Source organism: Pleurodeles waltl, chromosome 2_2, assembly GCF_031143425.1.
Source record: "Pleurodeles waltl isolate 20211129_DDA chromosome 2_2, aPleWal1.hap1.20221129, whole genome shotgun sequence".
Taxonomy (NCBI): Eukaryota; Metazoa; Chordata; class Amphibia; order Caudata; family Salamandridae; genus Pleurodeles; species Pleurodeles waltl.
Window position 1 is genome coordinate 400,124,160 of NC_090439.1, and position 22,726 is coordinate 400,146,885.

The 22,726-nt window shown below is 42.1% G+C and overlaps 1 protein-coding gene across 1 annotated transcript in view; it reads left to right on the plus strand.

The window, feature by feature from the left end:
* Window positions 1-21,872, plus strand: part of TMX3 (thioredoxin related transmembrane protein 3) — a 312,747-nt gene extending 290,875 nt beyond the window's left edge. Inside the window, exons 15-16 of the mRNA XM_069219902.1 lie at window positions 1,925-1,993; window positions 18,000-21,872. Coding sequence (XP_069076003.1) covers window positions 1,925-1,993; window positions 18,000-18,275 — 345 coding nt within the window. The 3' untranslated portion in view covers window positions 18,276-21,872. The remainder of the gene's footprint in view (window positions 1-1,924; window positions 1,994-17,999) is intronic.
* The last annotated feature ends 854 nt before the right edge of the window (window positions 21,873-22,726 follow it).

Genomic DNA, 22,726 nt, shown 5'->3' on the forward strand with positions numbered 1-22,726 from the left:
CCTGAGAACATCAGGCAGGTAAAAGGATAATTTCTAAAAATAGATTTTCCTTAATACTTATTAAAAAACAGACTTTACTATTTGGAATTTTAACAGCTATCAGAACATAGTTGTTTAATTCTTCTTTCTTTCTAATCTCTTTCCCAAGTCATCAGTATTAGTATTTTTAATTTGAACTTTGGGTTTCTACTTAGGACATGTTTGCCTGCCACAAGGAAAATAGTTTTTTGGACCCTGTCTTTTTAGGATCATATTGATTTTCTATCTGTCCTACTTTTAAAACTCATGCACCCTGCCTGGTGGGCTTCAAGATCTGTATAGGACTCTCTTATTAATATTTAAAAATGAAGTCTGTACCTGTCAAAAAGTGTTATTTTGGCATGTCGCTCTGCAGCTTTTGTACTGCAGCAGTCCGACTCCACAGGGTAGGGCCTTTTGACATGTTTGCGCTACCACCACATAGGCTAGAACAATAAGTGCCTCAGTCCACAACTCCCTTTCAACTTTTCCAGGTCCTGAATGCACTTTGTACGCCATATACTATGGATTTATAGGCAAACTAAGTGTGCCAGTCAGGTATAAGCCAGTTTAACCATGTTTAGAGGTGTAGAACAGGCACATTACTCCTACTTAATAGGTGTAAAGTGCACAGAGTTCGAAAGCCAGCAAAAAGTATGTCCAGAAAAAGGTGAAACATCTGGTGTGAGACAGGCAAAAGCCTGATTTTCTGCAGCACAAGATAATTCACATCTATTTTTTAATAAATTGTTTTTAAATGACAGGTCCGTCCCTTCTTCTTAGCGAGCATGTTTCCCCTGTACAAAAAGGTTTTTTCAAGGCTGCATAGCAGTGTGTGTCGTATTTATAAATTATGGGATGTTTTAAAGCTTGACAATGTGGGTTCTGACTCACAATCGCAACGTAGTGCCCTCCCCCAGAAACTCTTGGTCCGCCTGCCTCATTTAGAAGTGGGTGGACTGCAAGGTTTACCCTGATGGAGTAAAATGTACTTGTAAACCTTCCTCTAACGGTCTGAGGCAGTAGAAACCAGTAGAGGGGGTAAGGCATTTGTCCCAGCATCCACCATTTTTTTTTTTTTTTTTTATTGTCACTGCCATGTACATCCTGGCTGTGAGCAGCAATAAAAAAAGAAAAATGGCTCCCAAACTGTGGGAGAAAACTTCCAGTGTGTGGTAGTCACTGGTATTTTTTATCTTTCAAAAACAGACTCCTCTGTGGGAGCCGTCCGTCAACTTTTTCCTACGTTGTCAGGAACTGCCATGAAGGTAGTACCTGTCAGTGTACAGAGATGTCCACTGGCTGGCTGACTGACTTGAAATTTGGCAGATGGAATAAAGGAAGGTTGATGGACATAAAAGCTGCCACTACCCTTTCCGCCTTTACTCCATCCACCTTTTTTTCTTCAGAACTCTGCCTTAATAGCCTGCTTAAAAAGCTGTTTCTTCATCCCTAGAAATCTCATGCCTATACTTTCACTAATGTGTGGAATTATAGACTTAGTCACTGTGTGATAAGCATTTCCTCTCCAAATCTTGTGTGGTCTCATCCTACGAAGAAAGGGAGGCAGTGGGTAGTTTCTTCTTTCATTTAAGTCCTATCCTTAATGTTTTATTTCTCTGTTTTGACTTAATATCTACAGAATAGTCATTCATCGATTAATTAAAAGCTTGGTAGTCTATTCTTCAAATAAACGCCCTACTCTGAACAATTATGCTTGCTTGTATCTAAGTCTAATGCTTGTCAGTTGTCACCTTCACACACTTATGTAGTTGTATTCCGATTAATAAATAACCGCTACACTAAGCTGATTGTTGATCACAGTGGATTCCTGGGATGGAGGGGAGGGGGTTATTCTTTGCATCAAGAGTTTTATGTTTTTTTTTTTTTTTTTCAATATTTCCAGGCACAAGGTGGTGACGGGATATTACAGAGAATCAAGAGAATCATTTATGATGCCAAGTCAACAGTAGTAGTAAGTATTCGACTTGTTGAATCTGGTCATTTTGAACAGGAATCATTGTATGTAGTTTACGTAAAATCAAGAAGCATGTTGCTCACAAAATCGACTGATGAAAGATATGATATTTTATTCCTTAGGAGTACTCCTCGATTTAAAGCAGATATTTCCTTGCCATTTTTTTCCTTATCTTCCATGAAAACGAAGACTTCTGCAATAGTATTCCATCCAGGGCAGCTTGAGCGTGCCCTTGTCTTCACTGTAGCGCACCATTAAATTGGTGCATCAGGCACAAACCAAGACAGTGTGCCTTATTACAGTGAATGCGCTGTTCACAGTAAAGGTGGAACCGCACTTTTGACTGGGCACAGAACATTAGTGAAAGATGAAGTGGCTGTTCGAAGCAGTCAGTGAACCTTTAATTGTGCAGACAGCAACTCAGCCTTCACTTTAAAGGAGGCAGAGATTCTCCTGCAGCCTGAAGATGCGAGTATCTGCAATGGGCTGCAGTGGGTTACTTGGGAGGTCCTAGGGTCCCTTTCTCTGCTCTCAAGGGGTGACCTTGGAGAGTGTACTGACTATCATGTTAGCTTTGTGGTCCTGATTTTAATGCAACTTGGTGCAAAAATACAACACATTTCCTCATTCGTATGGGACCACATTGGAATGAAGATACATCCCCTTTGGAACTTTCTGGCACATTTAGCAGGAAGGACATTTCATTAAAGGTTAGGTGTATCAGTCAGGTGTATGAAGGATAGAGGCTCTGCATTACAGGATCCTCGTTGTTCATTCTAAACATTTGAATAAGTCCCCACAACGTGCTGAGAACCCAGAACACGTAAAATATTTTCTTAAACTACTGATTTGGTACGAGCACCAGTGTACCCGATGCTGGGTAACACCTTCAAAAGCTTATCACTAGTTGAATTAATTTTTCATGCCATTAACACTACCCCAGTCTAATCCCTCTTAAAGAGCTACTCTACACCATGTGCACATAAAAATTGCTGCCTAACTATTGAATAGTTGAGGAAAAGGGAGGGCTGACAGTCTCAATGTTAGCAGAGCTATAAAAAAAAAAAAGTTTGTCTTTAAAAAGTCTCCCTGAGAAGGGAGATTAAGGGAGAGGAGAAGGAGGAAATAGTTAATCATACCACATGCAACATTGACACTCCCATTCGACCTTGGTGAAGGGGGTATCTGTTAACTGATCAACCTCAATGGCAAAACATCATTAAGAAAGATCATCGATCTTGAAGCATTCTTGATGCCTGCCGTCACACTTGATCAAGTGCTGTTCAACATCAAGGCATTTGACATCGGAGCATCGCTGGATGCAGTGGAGATTAATGTTATTTGGTGGAAGAAGGATCACCAGCGACAAGATCACATATCTTGCCTTCTTGTATAGATTCTCCAGCTCTATAGATTCTCCAGCTCTGTTGAAACCCTTCTTTTGTGATACCAAGAGAATATTATCTTTAAACTCCTCTGGTGCAACATAACATTACATCTCTTCTGACTTCGAAGGTTTTGGTTTCCAGAGAGACATCAGTTTCTCTCACAATAAAATCTCCAGTCACCTTGGAAAAACGGGCCAGCGGCGGTGCCTCAACCTGCTCTAAGTTCCTCTTATGCTCCTGATGATCATACACTTAAGAAACGCAGTTATAAGAGGACTGTTTCTCGGTCACTGGACAGATCTTCAGATAATTGGGAAACGCAGTTATAAGAGGACTGTTTCTCGGTCACTGGACATATCTTCAGATAATTGGGATTCTAGTCCATCTTACTCTGCAACATCAATTATTGGCTCTCCTCCTAGAAAGTCTGCAGTGGATGGCATTATCATGTTACAGGAACTCTTAACAAGAGAATTATCTAAACTTAATAGCCTGATGGACCCACTTCATACGTCTGAATCCATCATTATGGAGAAGCTTTAGCCCAGAGCAACTGCTAAGCTTCTTTCCTTATTGCCATGTCTGATGCAAATGGTAAAGGAAACACTTTTAACACCAACCACGAAGAAAGCGATCTCCAGAGCCTTCTTGTGTATAGAATCAAAACTGCATTAGGTCATTATGTCTCTGGTTCAGAGGAAGCACCCTTCAATCCGGAGACCTGTGCTGCACCAAATAGAGTGCACAAAAGAATAGATGCTGCTAGAAAGATCTGCTGAACTGCCTCAGAGCACTTAAAGATGCAACTGCTACGGCTCTTAAAGTAAGATCTAATTGGTAGTATGGGAAACAGTACAGACATTAATTTTAAATTTTCCCAGCGTTTAGAGATGGGATTTTCAGGAGGTTGAGCAGAAAGGTTTATCTACCAATTAATCAGTGCAAGCATCAGCTTAGCAGAATTGGCTGTAACTGATAAAGACTTATAGATGATTCCCCCCCAGGGGTACAGCTCATGAAACTTTTTAGGGTCCAGCCTGATGCCTGGGGAGAATTCAAAGGTGAGAAATCTGCAGCTAGATATAGTCTGTACCAATTAAGGCATTACTGAAGGTAGGTAGCTTGTTCTTAAGGCTTTTTGCCTTGGAATTACAATGTGAAGATCATCATGTCTGCATCTTGCGTGTCTGAAGCTCACCCCTAAATCAAGCTTCTGAACCTGCCTGTCACTGACAGTACTACCTTTGTTCAGCACGATGGAAGAGATACTCTGCATAAAGACAGAAGCAAAGATCATAAAAGCGATAGGCCTAGAAGAAAACAAGAGAGTTTACCAACCTGGTTGCTGTTGTTATTACGAAAGAAAGTACAATCCCCTTTTTGGCCAAACCATCAACAGCAACAACAAAGTGGTATTAGTACATCAGAGATGAAACTCTATGGTCCAAGTCTGATAGTCATTATCAGTCAATAAATTCATGTGGTTTTCCATCAGAAAATACAGGTCAGTGACTCCCATGTCCCCACCTCTTCATACTCTATTCTGGTGAGGGAAGATATGGCTCAACATCTTTAAGAGTGGCAAAACATTTTAATCAACAAGTGGCTGCTCTGTATTGTACGAGAGTGATGAAGTCATTTCAAAACCCCACCTCCTAGAATTCCACCGCCATCTCTATCAAAATGCCCCTGAGCCGAAGTGTGCAAAGTGATACCCTTGCTATTTAGGAAGAGAATAGTAGAATTTGTCCCAAGCCTTCATAGAGGAAAACATTTATTCAAGATACTTCCTCATAACAAAGAAACATCCAAAGGCAGACTTGAGACCCATCTTAGACTTTCTTTTTGGCTACAAATGGATCAAATGGAAAACGTTTGCATGTTAGTGCTTTATCAGATGTTTCCTCATTGCAGGAAAGTGGACTGGATGAGCTCAATAGATCAGCAGAAAGTGTGTGTATTTTCACATCCTTATAGCAAAGAAACACAGGAGGTTGCTTTGTTTTTAGTGGGAAATATTCATTACTAGTATGTGTTGCTGCTTTTTCTTCTCAGGTCTGTACCTTAGACATTTTCCAAATGAATGGCAGTAGAGGCAGTGCACTTTTTTCTTCCAGAGGTATTTCAGTAATGTTAGGCCATATTGGGGGAGGGGGGGCACAGGGTAGTCAGGGGTTACTGGGTTACAGACATGGTGGTTGTGGTTGTTTGCCTCTTGTAACTAGGGACCCATCCTTTTATGGCTCTGTAAACTGGGCCAAGTACACTTCTTCACACTTCAGTTTTAGGTTAGCAAGGGCAAGCAGTCTAAGGCTCCTCTGGGAGCTAGCATGGGAGACAAAGACTCAGAAGTCAATATTCAACCAACAGACACAATTTAATGTCTAGCACAGTGTGTGCCTAAAGAAAAGAGAAGTACTTTAATGTTGCAGCAAAACAAAACTCTACACATACTAATCTGACTCACTCTGGAGTCCAAAATTCCTAACTTCAGGCTCCCGCTTAGCTTCTCACTGCCTTTAATGCCCTCTTCCCCATTTGTGAATATGCTGTCAGGAAAAGACAAAGGGGCAAGCACTGCCTGGAAACACTATTGCAAGGACAATTTAGGTATTTAAATTAATTTAACATTAGTTCCTATGGGGTTTTATTTTAAGTCCCTACCTTCATGATATTCTATGGGAGGATGTTGCTGTATCAGTGATTGGCTATGTGTGATACTGGACTTATTACTGTTTCTTTTTGACATTAGTAATGCACGGTAAAGATGGTTCCACACCCTGTTTGTATGTTTTTGATTAATTTTGCACTCTGCTTTTGTGACCAGCTCAAAGTAGAAAAGTTACTTAACAGTATGAGTAAAATGCATGTGTGAATTACTTACACTTAAGCTACCTTTGGAATAGCTCCCTCAGTCTTTGCAGTAGATAGTAGCTTGCATCTTCTTATACCAAATGTCAAACAAATCTCTGCCTCTGAAACCCAACACTCTTTCACCAGGAAGAAAGCAGCTCCCACAGCCTTCTTGCAGAACATTTTGTCAACTAAAATCTGTAGCACAACCACTTGGAAGTCTGCCCATGTTGTGACAAAGCATCACTGATAAAAAGCTATACAATTACACCCTTTGCGCACTTAACATTCACTGTATTGAGGGTGAGCAGTCAAAGGCTTCTTAGGGAGGTAAGTGAGGGTAAAGACTTGAATCTAAAAGAGGCAAACAGCAGGCACAAAGGCACAACAAGTAATTGACTTACCCACTGCTTTTCTTTTAGTAAAAAGATAAATACTTTAATCAAACCAAAATGAGATGCCACACAAGATAGTAATCACCACATGATTGCACACTGCTGGTGCTAGGTGGATTAGCTTACAGAAATCAGACTAGATTCAAGTGTAGGTGAGGCTTACTATGGGTACAGAAGAGCAGCTTCCTAGCTTTCTGTGAAACCCCACAAGTCAGTCTTCATTTATTTGACTTAACCAAAAATGTTCACATACTTTCATTGGGTCCTCTCTGTGGTTTTACACTTTGTGTGCTTGATAAGATTTATAGAACTGAGTACTGGGATTGGTGAACTTGTGTGCTTTTTGGTTGTTTTCATTTGTATTCTGGGGCTGCCAGTTGTTTTGCTTGAGGTGCCTCATAATTAAGAAGAGTTTGGGGACGTGCATACCTGTGACTGGGGCCTTGACTTCATTACCCATCTTGCCTGGGGACGGGCCGCCAGGGTCACCACTGCACTAGGAGGTACATAATTCCAAGGATCTGTGCCCACTGCACAGTGCATGCATACCAGCAACCAGGGGGCCTCGACTTCATTACCCACCTTGCCTGGGGACGGGCCGCCAAGGTCACCACTGCACGAGGAGGTACATAATTCCAAGGATCTGTGCCCAGTGCACACATACCAGCAACCAGGGGGCCTTGACTTCATTACCCACCTAGCCTGGGGACGGGCTGCCAAGGTCACCACCGCAGCAGAAGGTGCATAACTTCAAGCATCAGTGCCTCCTGTGCAGGATGCTCTTCCAGAGAGACAATCTGAGGTACTGTTTATTTTGTGTTCCATTATTCTTAAGAGACTGACGACATTTGGATGTATTAATTATGGGAAAAAGAAAAGGTCCACTCCCCGTAAAAGAGAGAGACACTACTCTTGATGGCTTTAGAAGGAAAACAGTGGGTGCCCTTAATAAGGAAATAGCAAATGCAGAAAAAAGTTTGTCTCCTACTGCTGCTCTGGCCCCTACATCCCAGTTGCCTTCTGGGCCTATTGAAGGATTGTCCACCTCAGTCATTATCTGTGTCGGGCCAGGATCAGTTGAATTTTCTTGCTAATAATGCTGGTCGTGTATCTATTATAAATGAGTGTTAGACTTCATCTTTGGCGTGGTCTCCCTTAACTTTTTGCCTCTGTTTCCCAAGTTGTTGATGTGTGCTGGACTCTGATTTGGCTGTTTTTGTTACTCTAGACACTTTACCACTGCTAACCAGTGCTAAAGTACAAGTGCTCCTTTACAAAATGTGTATGTAATTGGCTTATCCATGATTGGCATATTTGATTTATTAGTATGTCCCTAGTATAGTGCACTAGAAGTGCACAGGGCCTGTAAATCAAATGCTACTGTGGGCCTGCAGCACTGGTTGTGCCACCAACATAAGTAGCTCTGTAATCATGTCTCAGACCTGCCACTGCAATGTCTGTGTGTGCAGATTTAAACTGTAAATTCGACTTGGCAAGTGCACCACTTGCCAGGCCTAAACCTCTCATAGGTTAACGTGGGGGCTACCTTTAAATCTGATTAAAGTGTAGATTCCCTTTGGTAGCGGATGGACATGTGGAGTTTGGGGTCTCTGAGCTCACAATTTAAAAATACATCTTCTAGTTAAGTTGATTTTAAGATTGTGCATTTGAAAATGCCACTTTCAGAAAGTGAGCATTTTCTTGCCTATACTATTTCTGTGACTATGCCTGTTTGTGGATTTCCTGTCTGCGTCAGTTTGATAGTTGGGCTGGTTGCACTTCACACTAGACAGTGACACAAAGGGAGCTGTGGTGTAGTTCTCATTTCCTGATGAGCCATCTGTGCTAGAAGGGAGGGGAGGAGTGATCACTTACACCTGAAAGGGTTGTGCCTGCCCTCACACAATGCAGTCTCCAACCCCCTGGTGAGTGCCTGGGACCTGGCCTGGGCAAGGCAGGATTTCACATTCAAGAGAGACTTTGCATTGAAGTAGGCCTACTTCAAAGGAGAAATTAGGTATAAGAAGGCCACCCAAAACCACAGACTTTTAGAAACCCTTTGGGAAACCTAGGGGGACCTCTGCCTGGAGAAGAGCTGAAGAGCTGAGGAAGAAGAGCTGCCCTGCCTGTGACTGTGCTTTGAGGAGCTATCCTGCAGTTGCTGCTTCTGCCAAAGTAAGAGGGCAAAGACTGGACTTTGTGTGCCTTCCATCTTGTGAAGATTTAGAGCTTGCCTCCTGTTGTTCGAAGTCTCAGGGACAGCAAAGACTTCTCTCTGCCAGCACCTGGAGTCTCTGGAGAGACTCCTACTCTACCAAGTGGTGTCCTTCCAGTTCCTGGGACCCTGAAAGGAGAAGCTGGCAGCCTAAGAGGAGGAAATCCATGCACAGAACACCGTGCGGGGAAAAGATCGACGCGACTCCGATCTGCGGCTGGGAAATTGATGCGCCATCGGCTTTGCGGCTGTAAAATCGACGCTCACCTGTAACGCGACCTAAGAATCGACACACGGAGCTGGAGAAACGACACGCAGCATCGCTCATGGAGGCTGGTGAGATCGCAACCCGCGCTTCTTGGTTTTCGGATCATCGCGTGGCTGGATTTCCGACGCAAGTACCGCTGGGTGTGTAAAAACAACGCAAGGCCTGCCCGACCAGAGAATGCTGACCAGATCAACGCATCGCTCTCCTGCAGAGAGAAGAAATGGCACGACCGACCCGACAAAAGGAGAACCGATGCAAGGTCTCACTTGTGAGTGAAATCAACGCATCGCAAGCCCTTTTTGAAGTACTCGGCCGCACGGGGATATTTTTGACGCACCCAAGGTACATTTTCACACTAACAGTGTTAGTGTATGTTTAAAACTACATGAAGACTCTTTGCTTTTTAATTGATAACTTGACTTGTGTATCGTGAAATTTTGTCATTTTGGTCTTGTTTTGTGTAGATAAATATTCTCTATTGTTCTAAACCTGTGTTGTCATTTTGTAGTGTTTTCATTAAGTTACTGTGTGTGTTGGTACAAATACTTTACACCTAGGACTCTGAAGTTAAGCCTACTGCTCGTGCCAAGCTAGCAAGGGGGTACGCAGGGGTTAGCTGAGGGTGATTCTCTTTTACCCTGACTAGAGTGAGGGTCTTTGCTTGGACAGGGGGTAACCTGACTGCCAAACAAAGACCCCATTTCTAACAAGGAGCCAGTTCCTCCGGGAGCCATTACCATCGAAATTTTGCATAATTCTAAAGTAAAATCAGGTGCCCGCCCTTTGACATCATCCATAATGCCTAAGGCTAGTGCTAAGCCAGTTGTGCAACCCGGCTAATTAATAAGCCAATGCTATCACCTTTAAACTCTTCTGGGAGTAACAATATGAAAATAACTAGTAACTGTGTATCAGTTCACTTGCCACTGGCTTGTATTCCCTATGTAGCGGTTTTGGTAAATGTTCCACCTTTGACACCAGGCACTGGCGAATCTTTTTAAGCGTTAAAAAATAAAGTTGTTAATTGGCTTAATGTGAATTCTAACTCCCCCGTTAATAGATCCAACCAAATCCAGATGGTTAGAAGAGTAGATTGGATTGGTCCATGAAGAAAAACCCAACTGGGGATTGCATTTTTATTAACTTTAGGAATCCCAGACAAACTTTGCCTTTAGCCGCCACCAAAAGGTTTCAGGTGTACGCTCCTTGGAAGATAACGATAAACTTGTGCCTAATGATGGCCCTTCCTCTTGTTATTGTTGTTGGGAATTAAATGAGAACAAAGAGGTTTCTTTTACCAAGGGTGCCATAGTTTTGTTGCAATCTAACTTGCCATCAAGTTCTGGTTCCGGTGGCTCTGTGACTGGGGACAGTGGGGCACATGATAATATTGGGGAGGATCTTAGCAGGCCTAATATACTGCCATGCATGGAATCCTCTTGGAGTATATATCAGAATGAAACCAACGATGTACTGACATTTGCCACATGGAATGTCTGTGGGATTCAGAATAAGTTGGGAGCACCTGACTGGCTTCATATTATTAGAGATATTGACTTCATTTTTATACAGGAAATGTGGTGTGTGAACCCAAGCCATGTGGATGGTTACTCCTCCTGTTTTTTGGGGGCTGTACGGTCCCAAGCGGGGCAGGCGTTAGGTGGGAATCCAGGATTTCATACCTAATGAGCTCCCTATTATTGTTAAAATGTTTGCTACTGTTGGTCCCCATGCAATATTTTTGTGGTTAGTATTAAAGGGGGGTCTGGATGTGGTGCTGGTCAATTTTTACAACAATGTATTGGACAGTTTATGTAGCAAAGTAGTCCAGGCCCTCAATTCAGGTCTGGAAACCTTCCTTTTGTTCAAAATTTGTGCCGATATGGGCTGGAGATTTTAACATACAGCAATGCCCCCTCTCAGCAAGAGAAATATGTGGTTACTCCAATTTGGTTGAGGACGGTATTAAGCACTTCTGTCACGATGATAATGGGAATGCCTTTAACATGTGTTCAAGCATTCAAACTTGTGCTGCTATGGGCTGGAGATTTTAATATACAACAATGTACCCTCTCGGCAAGTGAAATATGTGGTTACTCCAATTTGCTTGAGGATGGTATTACGTACTTCTGTCACAATGGTTATGGGAATGCCCTGCATATGGTTATACATAAACGTGATCTTGTTATGCTGGATTTTAAACGGGGCCCAAATGGAGTGCAGGTTCCAGCTTTTACTGGTAGAAATGCTAATTCTGTTATTGACTACATTTTGATTTCCTCTTTTGAACGTGATTTGGTTGGTACCCCAATGTCATTAGTGACCATAATCTTAGTATGTTACTTCTGTTCTTTAGGGTCAATCATAAGGAGGCATCGGTTACAACTGGAAATATTTCTCCAGTCAGGTCTAATGGGATAAGGATTACATGGTTAGGAGTCGAACCCAATAGTACTTTACGAAAAATAGTAACCCAAAACTTGCCAGAGGTTAATCTTTGTCTGGGTAAGTCGTGGGCCATGTAGTAGTGCTGTCTAGTTTTGATTATGTGCCATAAGAATTCCATATTGATGAGGGCTCCGGAAACCACCAACGTTGGAAATTGTGGTTGGTTTGATCATTCATGTACTCGGCCCTTTCAGCTTTTGAAAAAGGCCCTGCATACTTCCCCAAGGGACCTAGTGGCTACTAGAATACTTAGTACATCCTATAAGCAGGCCCTGGCAGACAGAAAGACGTTTCTACAGGAGGAGACCTGGGATGAATTAAAACAGACTGCTGATATGAAGGAAGCAAAGCTATTTTGGGATACAATAAATGCCCCTTTTTTTGAAGCATGATGAACTTCCAGATTTACCTGTTATGTCTCTTGTGAAGGAAGGGTAGCCCATTTTTTCAGATGTTTTCAAACCGGACCAGGAGTCACGTAGTCAGTTTGTGAGCAAGGGCCTTTCACTTCAAAATTCTGCTCCCCTAGGCATTACTGTTTGCAAAGTTTTTTTTTTCTGCCTTGCAGGTTAGTGCAACTGGCCGGGGTGGATTACCTGTTGATGCTTATATAGTGGCTAGGGATTTTTGGGGCCCTATTTTAGTTACGGTCTTTAATGAGGTGGCTGAATATAAGATTCCTCCATCATGGGCGGTATCAATAATTGCATCATTTTATTTTTTTATTTTTTTTAAGTTGACAAATCTGACCCTGGCTTATTTCTCTGTTAGACTCCTCTGTCAAATTAATGAGTAGGATCCTCTTAAAGAGACTTGAGAAGTGGGTGCAGATAATTCTATACATTCCGATGCAGGAAGGGTCTCAGCACAGTCGAACATTGTGTAGATTTGAACCTGTTAATAAGGAAATGTACAACGGCCAAGCCAGGATCTCTTTATCTCTGTTTTGTTGATGTTAGCAGTGTGTTTGATTTGATTGACAACTCCATTTTGTGGGTAACTTTGACCTCTCTTGGTGCACCAAGGGAGATCATTTATTTTTTGTGATGTCTCAATGAGAACCTATCCTCAAAAGTGCGATTTGGTCCCAAGGGCAAATTCTCACCAGCCTTTTCGGTTGGGAGAGATATTAGACAACGCTGCGTTTTCGCTCCTCTACTGGTTTTGCTCTTCATTAATTGAGTAGATAAAATCCTGCAGGCTGTGTATGCTGATGCCCCAAGCGCCCTATTCCAGTGTTATATGCCGATGACGCGGTGTTGTTATCTAGGAACCCAATAGGACTGCAGAAGTGGATAAGTGTATTTGGTGAGTTTATGACGTCAAGGAAAATGGTGATGAATACAACTAAAACATAATAATATGTGGCACTAAGCCACCAAAGTACAGATCTTTCTTCATTAATGATTCACCAGTTTCTGGAGTTGACTCCTTTTTGCTATTTGGGAATTCTATTTGCAAGTAATGGCATGTGGAGACAACAGATGCTAAATGTTAAATCAAAGCTGAGTAGGTGTTGTCATCGGGTATTTAGGTTTGCAACAAAATTGGGTACCTGCCCTATGAAGGAGATGGTTGAGATGTAGAAGACTAAAGGAGTGCCTGCAACTGTATATGGGGCTGGGTTATGGTGTTATACCTCCAGCAATTCCCTCCAGATTGAGGGAAAAAATGTCAGACGTTTATTGTCTACCTACCTCAGCATTGTGTTTGTCAGTTCCTAAGGAGGTAGGCTTACTGTACCTGGAGGATTTGATTTTACTAAAACCTTTACTGCTATGGCATACCATATGGTCGAAAGAGCAAACACGCTTTACTAAATCGATTGTATTAGATTGCCTAACTTTGGATTATGTTCCTAGACTTCCTTGGCTTTCTTATTTGAATACAAGTACATTAAGCCAGTTATCTATGTTGCTGGAGAAGTGACAGCTCAGCCCTGTTTCAAAAGTAGTTATGCCTGTCGTTAGTTGGATAACTGGATTTTCAAAAAGGGAAAGGCAGATTTTCTCCCTTTCTTAGCCCCTCCAAAGTTGAGGCATGTTCCTGGAGACTCACCATGTGCTAGGACTGTCTGTTTTCCAGATAAAGTATTGCATTTAACATCTTAGAGGCTCCAGATAAACCTTTCCTTTCCTGACACTGTACCCCATGGATTTTTTCTGCCGATCTAAAACATCTATGGGGTGTCAGAGCTTGCACCCCACTTAGGCCTGGTGCTTCACTTTAGTATTTGCTTTGGTTTTTTGTCCTCCTGCATATAAGCTGATCTTTGGATGGAACAAGCTGACCAGACTTCTGGCACATTCATTTCAACTGGTATTGAATGCATGGGATTGGGACTGGGAGTTGTGCCATATCATCCACTTGGCTGCCTTGAGAAACATTCCGGAGGACTGTAATCCATCAATTCCTTCATGACCCAGTAGATATTGATTGAACTGTAGGTTGTCAGATAGATACACAGGTCCCCCATAAAACTCTTTGCTGTGCAGTATAACTCCTGGTAGACACATTGTGCATATGGAAGTGCCCAGCCTTAGTGTTTCCTGGACCGTACCTTGCTCCAGAATTGGTCACAAAATCCTGTGCATGCTCCTTTACATTGTCTTTTCAACGAAAGATAGACTGCAAATCTTTGTGGGAGGGGGGTCCCTCAGCCCTGTGAAGAAGGCTACGTACCAATCATTTTATAAATTGTTCAAAATTAAATGTACGTGCCAAAAGTAGGTAAAAGCCCACAAATGCATCTCTTTTTTGTAATTTGCTATTGGGGCAATGCATGCAAAGTTTATCTCGTGAGAGGTACAGGTGCCTTTACGTGGGGGGAAAGAGAATGAAGCACCCCTCCTTATTTTTGGATGTGTTAAAATTTGTCCACAATGACAAATATTTTCTGGGTGAAGAGACCAAAAGGTTACTTGTGTAAATGCATATATTTCAATTAAATGCACGTAGACCCTTTGCTCTTATGGGATATTTGCATCAGTGTTCGCTCATTTGAATGGTCAAAGAAATATATAACTGTCTTAGATTTCCAATTCTTTGCCTCCTTGTGACTTCTGAGTTAAGTCTGCTCCCACAGTAGAAGCAATCGTACTAGAGCAGATTTCCTTCTTTTAAATCTCTGGTGGATAAGTCTACGCTTCTGCTGTTTTTACTTACCACACAACGTTTTTATTTTTTTAGTGGACAGTTATGTGAACTAAATTCACTGGATCATAAATGTAAGTACTTAGTCACTTCTGATGGATACCTCTTCCCAGACTCCTCACCCTTTGAGCATCTGAAGCACAAGGCTGGATCCAGGAACTCTTAGAGCGCAGTTGCTCCTCTGCACAACCAGGCTGTCCAGCAGCTCTGAACCACCACCACCATATGTGATGATTCCAGCGTAAGCACCACAGTGCTCTAACTTTTTCCTATTTTTTAAAAACTTATTTTCTGAAATAATTTATTAGTTGAGGTTGCCCCTGCCAGCAGTGAGAGCTGCAAACCTTTTACCAAAAAACGATAATAAACTATGCTTATTATTGTTTTTTTGGGGAAAGGGGCGGAGCATAGGGGGTGAGGGAGAGTGCAGAACACCTCCCCCTCAATGCGCAAGTGTGTTTGGCCGGCTGTCTCGGGCCAGCCAAACACACATGCGAAGTGGGAACCTGTGCAGGCTCTCTCAACTGTGTTGCTGGGCTGGAGAGAGCCTGCACAGGTTCCCAGTCTACCTGGGAACGCCCTGGCTGAGCGCTCCCAGCCAATTCTGTCACTGCTCTAAGCAGCATCAGGATTGGCACGGGGCAGGCTGGGAGCCTGTGCCTGCAGAGGAGCAGGAAGATTGCATGTAGAGGCGGCAGAGGTGAGTGGTTTTGTTTTTTAATTTTTTAATTTTTAATTTAATTCCTCCCTTCCTTTTTGTATGCCTCGGGCCGCGAGTTGCTTTCTAAGGTTTCATGCATTAAATCTTGCAAGAAAAGTATGATGACTTCCTTATCAGATCTTCATGTCTGCCTGTGCGGCATTGTGTCTGACCATACTTCATCAGCCGGCGACAAGTGTGCCCCAATGCACCCTACATCTGTCTAGAAGAGTGAGGCCAAACCTTTCATGGCTCCACCTTGGCTTGCAGGGGAGCTACATCTTCTGGAGAGTTTCTGAATCCAGTGTGGTGCTACGAACTTGGAGTCTCGACCACAGATAAAGTTACTGAAGGTAAGTAACCTGTTCTTTAGCAGTATACTAGGTTGCTTATCAAATGGATATGCAGTTGGATCCAGCTTCAAACGCAGTGTCTTTGTGATGTGCATTAATGCATGATAACAGTTCTCAGACAAGAAAAATCGTCCCAATGCCAGGTTGCACATGACCCATATAATTACTTTTATTTCTCATTTTGTTTATTTTATTCTGGTGGGCACATTTCCTTAACAGTATAAATAGCCTTTAAATTTGTAATGCCCTCGGTGCCCTTCAATAGAATATACTCCGTTTTAAGCAACACAGCATTTTCAGACCATTCTGTGTTTAAGGAAAACCTTACTTAAATTTTCTACAAAGAACCTCTAAACCTAGACCTCCAGGTGACTCTAGGCCTGATTTACAGTTTTGGTTGACGGCCTGCCGGGCCATCTCTGCTCCTTTGTAACAGCGCCACCTGCCATATTTGGAAATCCCTGCCTGTTTATTCTTGGATTTTAAAAAAATCAGTGACCCTAAAACACATTAACTTTTCTGTCTGCAAATAGGTGCCATTGAGCAATTTCCCTGCCCGTTGCTGCTGTCCGTTGCATGGCAGTCAGGAACAGGGAAATGTAGTAGTGATGCTCCCCCTGTCATAAATTGGGCAGGGCAAACCTCACCATAACCTAACAGCCAGTGTAGTCATGAACCCCACACTTTAACATCTACAGCGTGGAGGGGTTTCTTTATGAGCCAGTATTATTTGCATCTTGACATATAAAAGATCATAATTAACGCGGAAAGAAATAAAGGTTGATAGAAAAGGGAAAGAAGGATAGTTGGATGCAAGAGTGGACGTAAGAATGGATGGACGAGTGGGTGAAAGGATGGGTGGCAGATAAAAGGATGAGTGGATCATTAGGTGAAAAGATGGGGAGATGGGTGGATGAAAAAATAAAGTGGAAATCTGACAGAATTAATTGGTAGATGAAAGGTTGGCAGTGTAAATGGATATCTGTGTGGATGAGTGAAGGGGAGGATGGGTGAAAACATGGTAAAGTAAATGGAAATTTGAGAGGATGGATAGATGAATTCAGGCCAGGGCCGCAGGCACCAAAAGCTGCCATTTCAGTCCTTGTTGGGGCACAAATAATGAAAAAAGAGACAAGGACTTACCTGGGTCTTCCAGGGGGTCCTCCTCGTCTGATGACGAGGAGTCTGCAGCTGCTGCCTCCCTCTGGCCTCTGCTCCGGTGTGCACTGCAGCCCAGTTATGAGCTGCACAGCACAGGCTCAGACTGTCTTCCCTTGTGCTGTACAGACCATAACTGGGCTGCAGTACGCACTAGGTGAGCTCTGCTCCGCTGGCGGGACTAGCAGAATTTTTGTACTAACTGATTTCCAAAAACTCTGTTAGCTCTGCCAGAGGAGCGGAGCTCCATGCACATCCCTAGCTAATGATGAATGGGTAAGACATAGAGGATGTATGGGTGTAAAGAAGAATGCATACATAGATGATTACTGTGTAAATGAATGAATAAATTGATAGAATGGGTGTTTGGTTGAATGGTGAAAGACTGAATGATAGAATGAATGGAAGAGAATAGAAAGGTGAAATGTGGATGAGGGGTGAAAGTATGAATGGATAGATGCTTGGATGGAGCTCTTCGGTGGGGGTTCAGGTTCACTTGCTTGGCGCCAGTAGAACTATGGTTCAAATTCAGGGGGTTAGAGGTTGTGGGGGAGGTAGTTCATTTTCTGACTGCTCACTTGGTAAGAGTTTTCCAATGGCGGAGGCTACCGAGGTTCGCTCCGTTGTGCGAAACCCAGCGCTCTCCTAACTCTGTATAGAGCGGAAGAACCTTGGCCGGACAGGAGGGCTACCCATTTACTTGATTGCTTCCAATCGATCAAACTATAAATGCCCACACGCCCCCACGTGTCATGAGTGTGCAATGCAATGATGTTGTCCTTTTCTTTTGCACCCAAATGTGATCTCATAGTTTTGACCTATTGCTTTTTTTTTAATTGTGGATTAGCATCGCAACCACAGAAACAGTCTGTTTTTTTATTTTTTTTATATACATAAACTCTCACGAACCTGTAACATTGCGTCTTTGGTGCCATGGTAACAACTGAAAGTATTAGTGAGAATAAATGATGAATACGTTGTTTTGTTAAAGATCGCCGCTTGTTAAAAGCGCCTTTTTGTAAAGCAGCAGCGCTATATAGGTCTGTTAATCTCTGTGTTCTCTTTTCGACAGTCCGTTTTCAAGAGCTCGCCGCTACTGGGCTGCTTCCTCTTCGGTCTGCCGCTAGGTGTCATCAGCATCATGTGTTACGGAATCTGCACCGCCGACACCGAGGACCGCATTGAGGTGACGAAGAAGGAGGAGATTGGGGAGCAGGAAATGACAGACGAGGGCAGCGAAGAGGAACCCGAGGAGGAGGAGGAGGAAAACCGAGGAAGCTCCGCCGAACCATCGGATGAAGAAGACACGCAGGAAGACAAACCGCTTCCCGAGAAGAAAAAGGATTAACTGCCTCCGTTCACCCAACATGCACTAGGATTTCAAAATAAAATATTGAATTCAGCCATTAACCCGCACTTCACAGGGGAAAGGATAATGTCTTCACTGGTTGTTTTAACCTGCATGGATTTACATTTCACAGGCCCGAGATTAATCAAATCTCTACAAGAGCAATGGTCCTGAAATGTTATCCAGCAATTAGCAAATGAGGGTTTGTTCGCGCTAGATCGCTGTTGGGAGACGACCTGTGAAACGCACCCTTTGCCATGTTACCTATGCTCATTAAAAAATCTAGCGTATCAAGAAAGATTGCATTCTATTTTTAGTCGGGAACTCATTTTAGAAAAAACTAATTGTATTCATGCAGATCTTGGATAAAGCTTCTGAAATGAGACATTAGGATATTTCCCCGTTTTTTGTTGGCGAACTCACGTAGGGAACAGCTCAGGAAACAGAAAGAGTTACATTTTGTAGAGCTTTTAACGTAGCGCGTCTACACACCCAAGCATGACGTTATTTTTCTGATCATGGTGTCTCCAAAGTCGCTTCACCTCCAGCATCTCTGCATGCCTTTATTGAGGGATCTGAACTGTGTTTTAACCCTTTGGCAACTCGCATATTTAAAAATCACTTCACACGAGGCCGTGCTTACTTAGAGCTATGAAAACACAGATGCTTTCAGGCAGTTTATTAACAATAATGCGTTTTACCACAAAATCCGCTATGGCTGTTTCTGTTCCGGAGCAATTGTTCACGTTATCAGGCTTTCCTTTAATTTCGTTTCTATTGGCGAATGTAGGGTACTAAATATCTAATTTAAACTGCTAGGTACAACTGGGGAGATAAAAACTTGGGATGGGAAATACAATTTATTTTTTAACCAAAACTTTCTGTTGCTGACGCAACACAAACTCAAATGATTGTACTAATGCATAATGCTTGAGGTCGTGAATGGTCATATTGATGCACTAGCGAGTAACAGAGAAAATATATATATATATAGACCACTCTAGAAAAAGGTGGCTAATAGCTTAAATCAAATGCGGAGGAAAGAACGTGTAAAAATACAATAAACACTTAAATCAAGTGTACCCTGATACTTATGAGGATGGATAAGTGCACTCACTATGTTATACGTGAAATCAAAATAGCCCGAGGGCGCTGTAAAGCCCAGATTATTTCCCCTTCCCAGATCTCAACATCCAAGTGTTAATAACTTTCCTGAAATGAAGCTGGTTGCTCAGCATTATGGGCCTGTCTAATGTACAACCTGACATATGAAAGATCACTATCAATACTAAAAGGAAGGAAGGAAGAAAGAAAGGCTGGTTGATAGAAAAAGGAGAGAAGGATAGAGAGTTGGATGCATGAGTGGGCGAAAGGATGGGTGAGAGGGAGAAAAGATGGTTGGGAAAAAGGATGGGTGAGTGCGGGAATGATGGCTGGATCGATGAGTGGGTGAAAGGATAGGTGAATGTGTAGGTGAAAAGATAGGGACATGGGTTGAAGGTTGAAATGATAGCAGTGTAAATGGATATCTGAGAGAATGGGTGAGGTATGGATGGATGAGTGAGTGAAATAATGGCAAAGTAAATGGCATTGGCAGTGAGTGCCATAAACCATATGCAAGTCTTGCACAGGGTTACGGCAGCTTCTATAAACACCATCCATCCTTCAGTGATCAATTGGCTAGGTCACTCACAATCACGCAAATATTAAAAAAAAATTATTTTTTAAAAATACCGAATTTGATAATTTGCCATTGCCCATTCATCCATTTTTTGGTAATCTGTCTAACAAATCCCTTTGTTGCACTCTATATGAAGTGAGTGATTATTGATTTACAGTACCTAGACTCAATTGTATTTTCAATATGGGTATTTTATTTCCTTCTAACATGTTGGGACAGCAGTCCTCTCTAATTTCCCCCCAAATTATGTTTAGAGCCTTTTCTTAGCAGTAGAGAAGGGTCATAACTAGTTCTGACCTATACAACTGCAGGTTCCTGTTGTGTAAACTTTGAGTGGAAGTGGTGAGTTAACTGGAAATCATCTGACTATTTCCTAAACTATCGATATGACTTGCAGTTGTTTAGGAAATACATATTTATAAAGAATAAAGGCTTTGTTTGAGCCGCAGTCAGTGTATTTTAGTACCTCCTGTTTGTTTGGTTTCAAATCTTCAAGGGTGCGGAGGTTTGCTGGGCATGTCTGTCTGCAGAGGGCGTTGTCTCCAAAAATCAAGAACATTTTGTACAGTTGCAGAGACGAAAAAAAACACTTTCCTGTCCCAAAGGGCGAAGTGAGTGTGGAATATTGTGATCTTGAAGCTAAACGTTTGTGAAATTAAGAGGACTACTCCTGAAGAGACTGTAGTAGAGCTGAGCCTGGTTTGCCTTCCCTTTGTCCCCATGATATAATTTGGATACCTACAGGTTTAGTTTATTTTTGTAGACATTTATTATTTGTTGGTATTTTTTTTTTTACCACTGTGAAGATGTGCAGGGCTGATAATGGGAGTTCAAGTTGGCGCATCAGTGATAGCAACGTCAGCAGAACTTGCTAGCCTTGATTTATTCGTTTTTATTTCCATCTATCAGTATTGTTTTTGTTATATTTTTATTTGACAGTCAGATAACCTCAAGCCAGGTGTTTTTCTTTACTTCTTCACTCGTGAATAATTTAGCTCAAATGTTAGAGAAAACATTAATACATTGATTCCATAGAGCTCTTCTGTTGGAAAAAAAACTATTCACATTCACACTGAGGTGTGCTAGTTTTCTGAATATCTTTTTTTTATTATTTAAAGAATTGGTGAATCCCCATGAGTTCGATGCACTTTTAATTGGCCTATTCAAAGCGTAAGAACAGACGTTATAGATTTCCTTAAACTGTGTTCCTTCTTAAAGCGCTCATATTTTTTTTTTATTTGGAATTATCAGTTACAAATAAATGAGTGGTGTTCTAAATCCAAGTTCTGAAGTTTTCACTGAAAGCCTTGCAAACAGGATTGTCTACTGAGAACCTGATGGTCTTTTTCCTTTTTAGTCCGTGTTTCTTTAAATAGCTGATAATGGAAACGTTTTAGAGAACTGAGCCCAATGACTGCATGCTGTTTCTGGGTCGGGCTTTAAAGCCACATTTTTGGAGGCCATTGTAGGGTGGCCGAGAGCTTTGTAAACGGGCCAATTGGCTGCCTCATAAACCATTCTCAGGAAATGTGGCCTTTAAGAGGCAAATTGGGCTGAAAACGAGCTTGATATAATTCTTTATATGGCTGCTTGCATTCCCAGAAGTAAAAAACAAAAAATATGTTCCCATAATTTATAACGCAAAAACAAATAAAGGACTGTTAACAGTAGGATTATGGTAAGCTATAGAGGTGGCTTTCACGTGAGAGGTTGTGCTTTTTGTAAGTTTTACACTAGGAGTTTGAAGTAATGACAACTGTAACAAGAAAAAAACCAATCCACTCTCTAGCTTGACCGTCGGTAGGTTGCGAGAGTATTTTATTGTAATAACTGAATGGGGGGGGGGGGGGTGCTTATGCTACTGTTGTGGCATCTAATGTCAATTTGTTTTGTATAATAAAGACAAATAAAACACACTATCTGGCTTTATTTCTGGTGTTGGGCAGACCAGTGCTTTGCAAATTAATTGCTTTTTAAATAGTAGCTGTAAAGCAATCTTTACAATAATAAGCGAAGAAGTAAACGTTAAGGCAGCAGTGGGCGATTGGAAGGCAGAGTCACAGGACCTGGAAGTGTCTTCGCAACCCCAAGCAGAGGTGGGACGAAACTTAGGCACACAGGGCCTTCTTGCACATTATCAAAGTAAAAAAAAAATGTTGGAGGAGTGCTTGAAAGGTGCGGGGGTCTGTTCAGGGCATAAATGAAAAATTTGAAACCACAGACATGCCCACCGAGGCGATTCTGGAAACATTCCCAGTGGTGGTTGTTTGGTCATCTCCTTCATGTTAATTAATCTGCGAAAACTTTCCTAATATCACAGTCCAAGGATTGTTCACCAAATGCAAAGTACAATTTTTTCTCAAAGTACTAGTTGATGTAGTGATCTACTTTTTTTTGTATCATGTGCAGTGATGCAGTTTCAGTATCATCTCCTTTAAGCTTGTTAGGCGCACACATTGCTTGGCCAGAGAAAAGGAACGCATTTTGGTCAGCATAAAATAATTTAAATAATTTGGAGTCAAATGCAAGCTGAAGCTTGCCTTGCCTTGCCTCGCCATCCTGAAACACCTGTTAACTACCAGACTCCTGTTCTTCCCACTCACAAGATCACATTGATTTTGTCACATTGATTTTGCACACCATTTGCGTTTAGATATTCTGCAGTTTAATTTCCACTGACATTTTGCTGCATTTCCCCGTCTTCAGGGTTGGCCTTTCCTCAGACAGCACCCTGGGCGAAACTAAATTTGGTGCCCCTCCTAATCGTCGA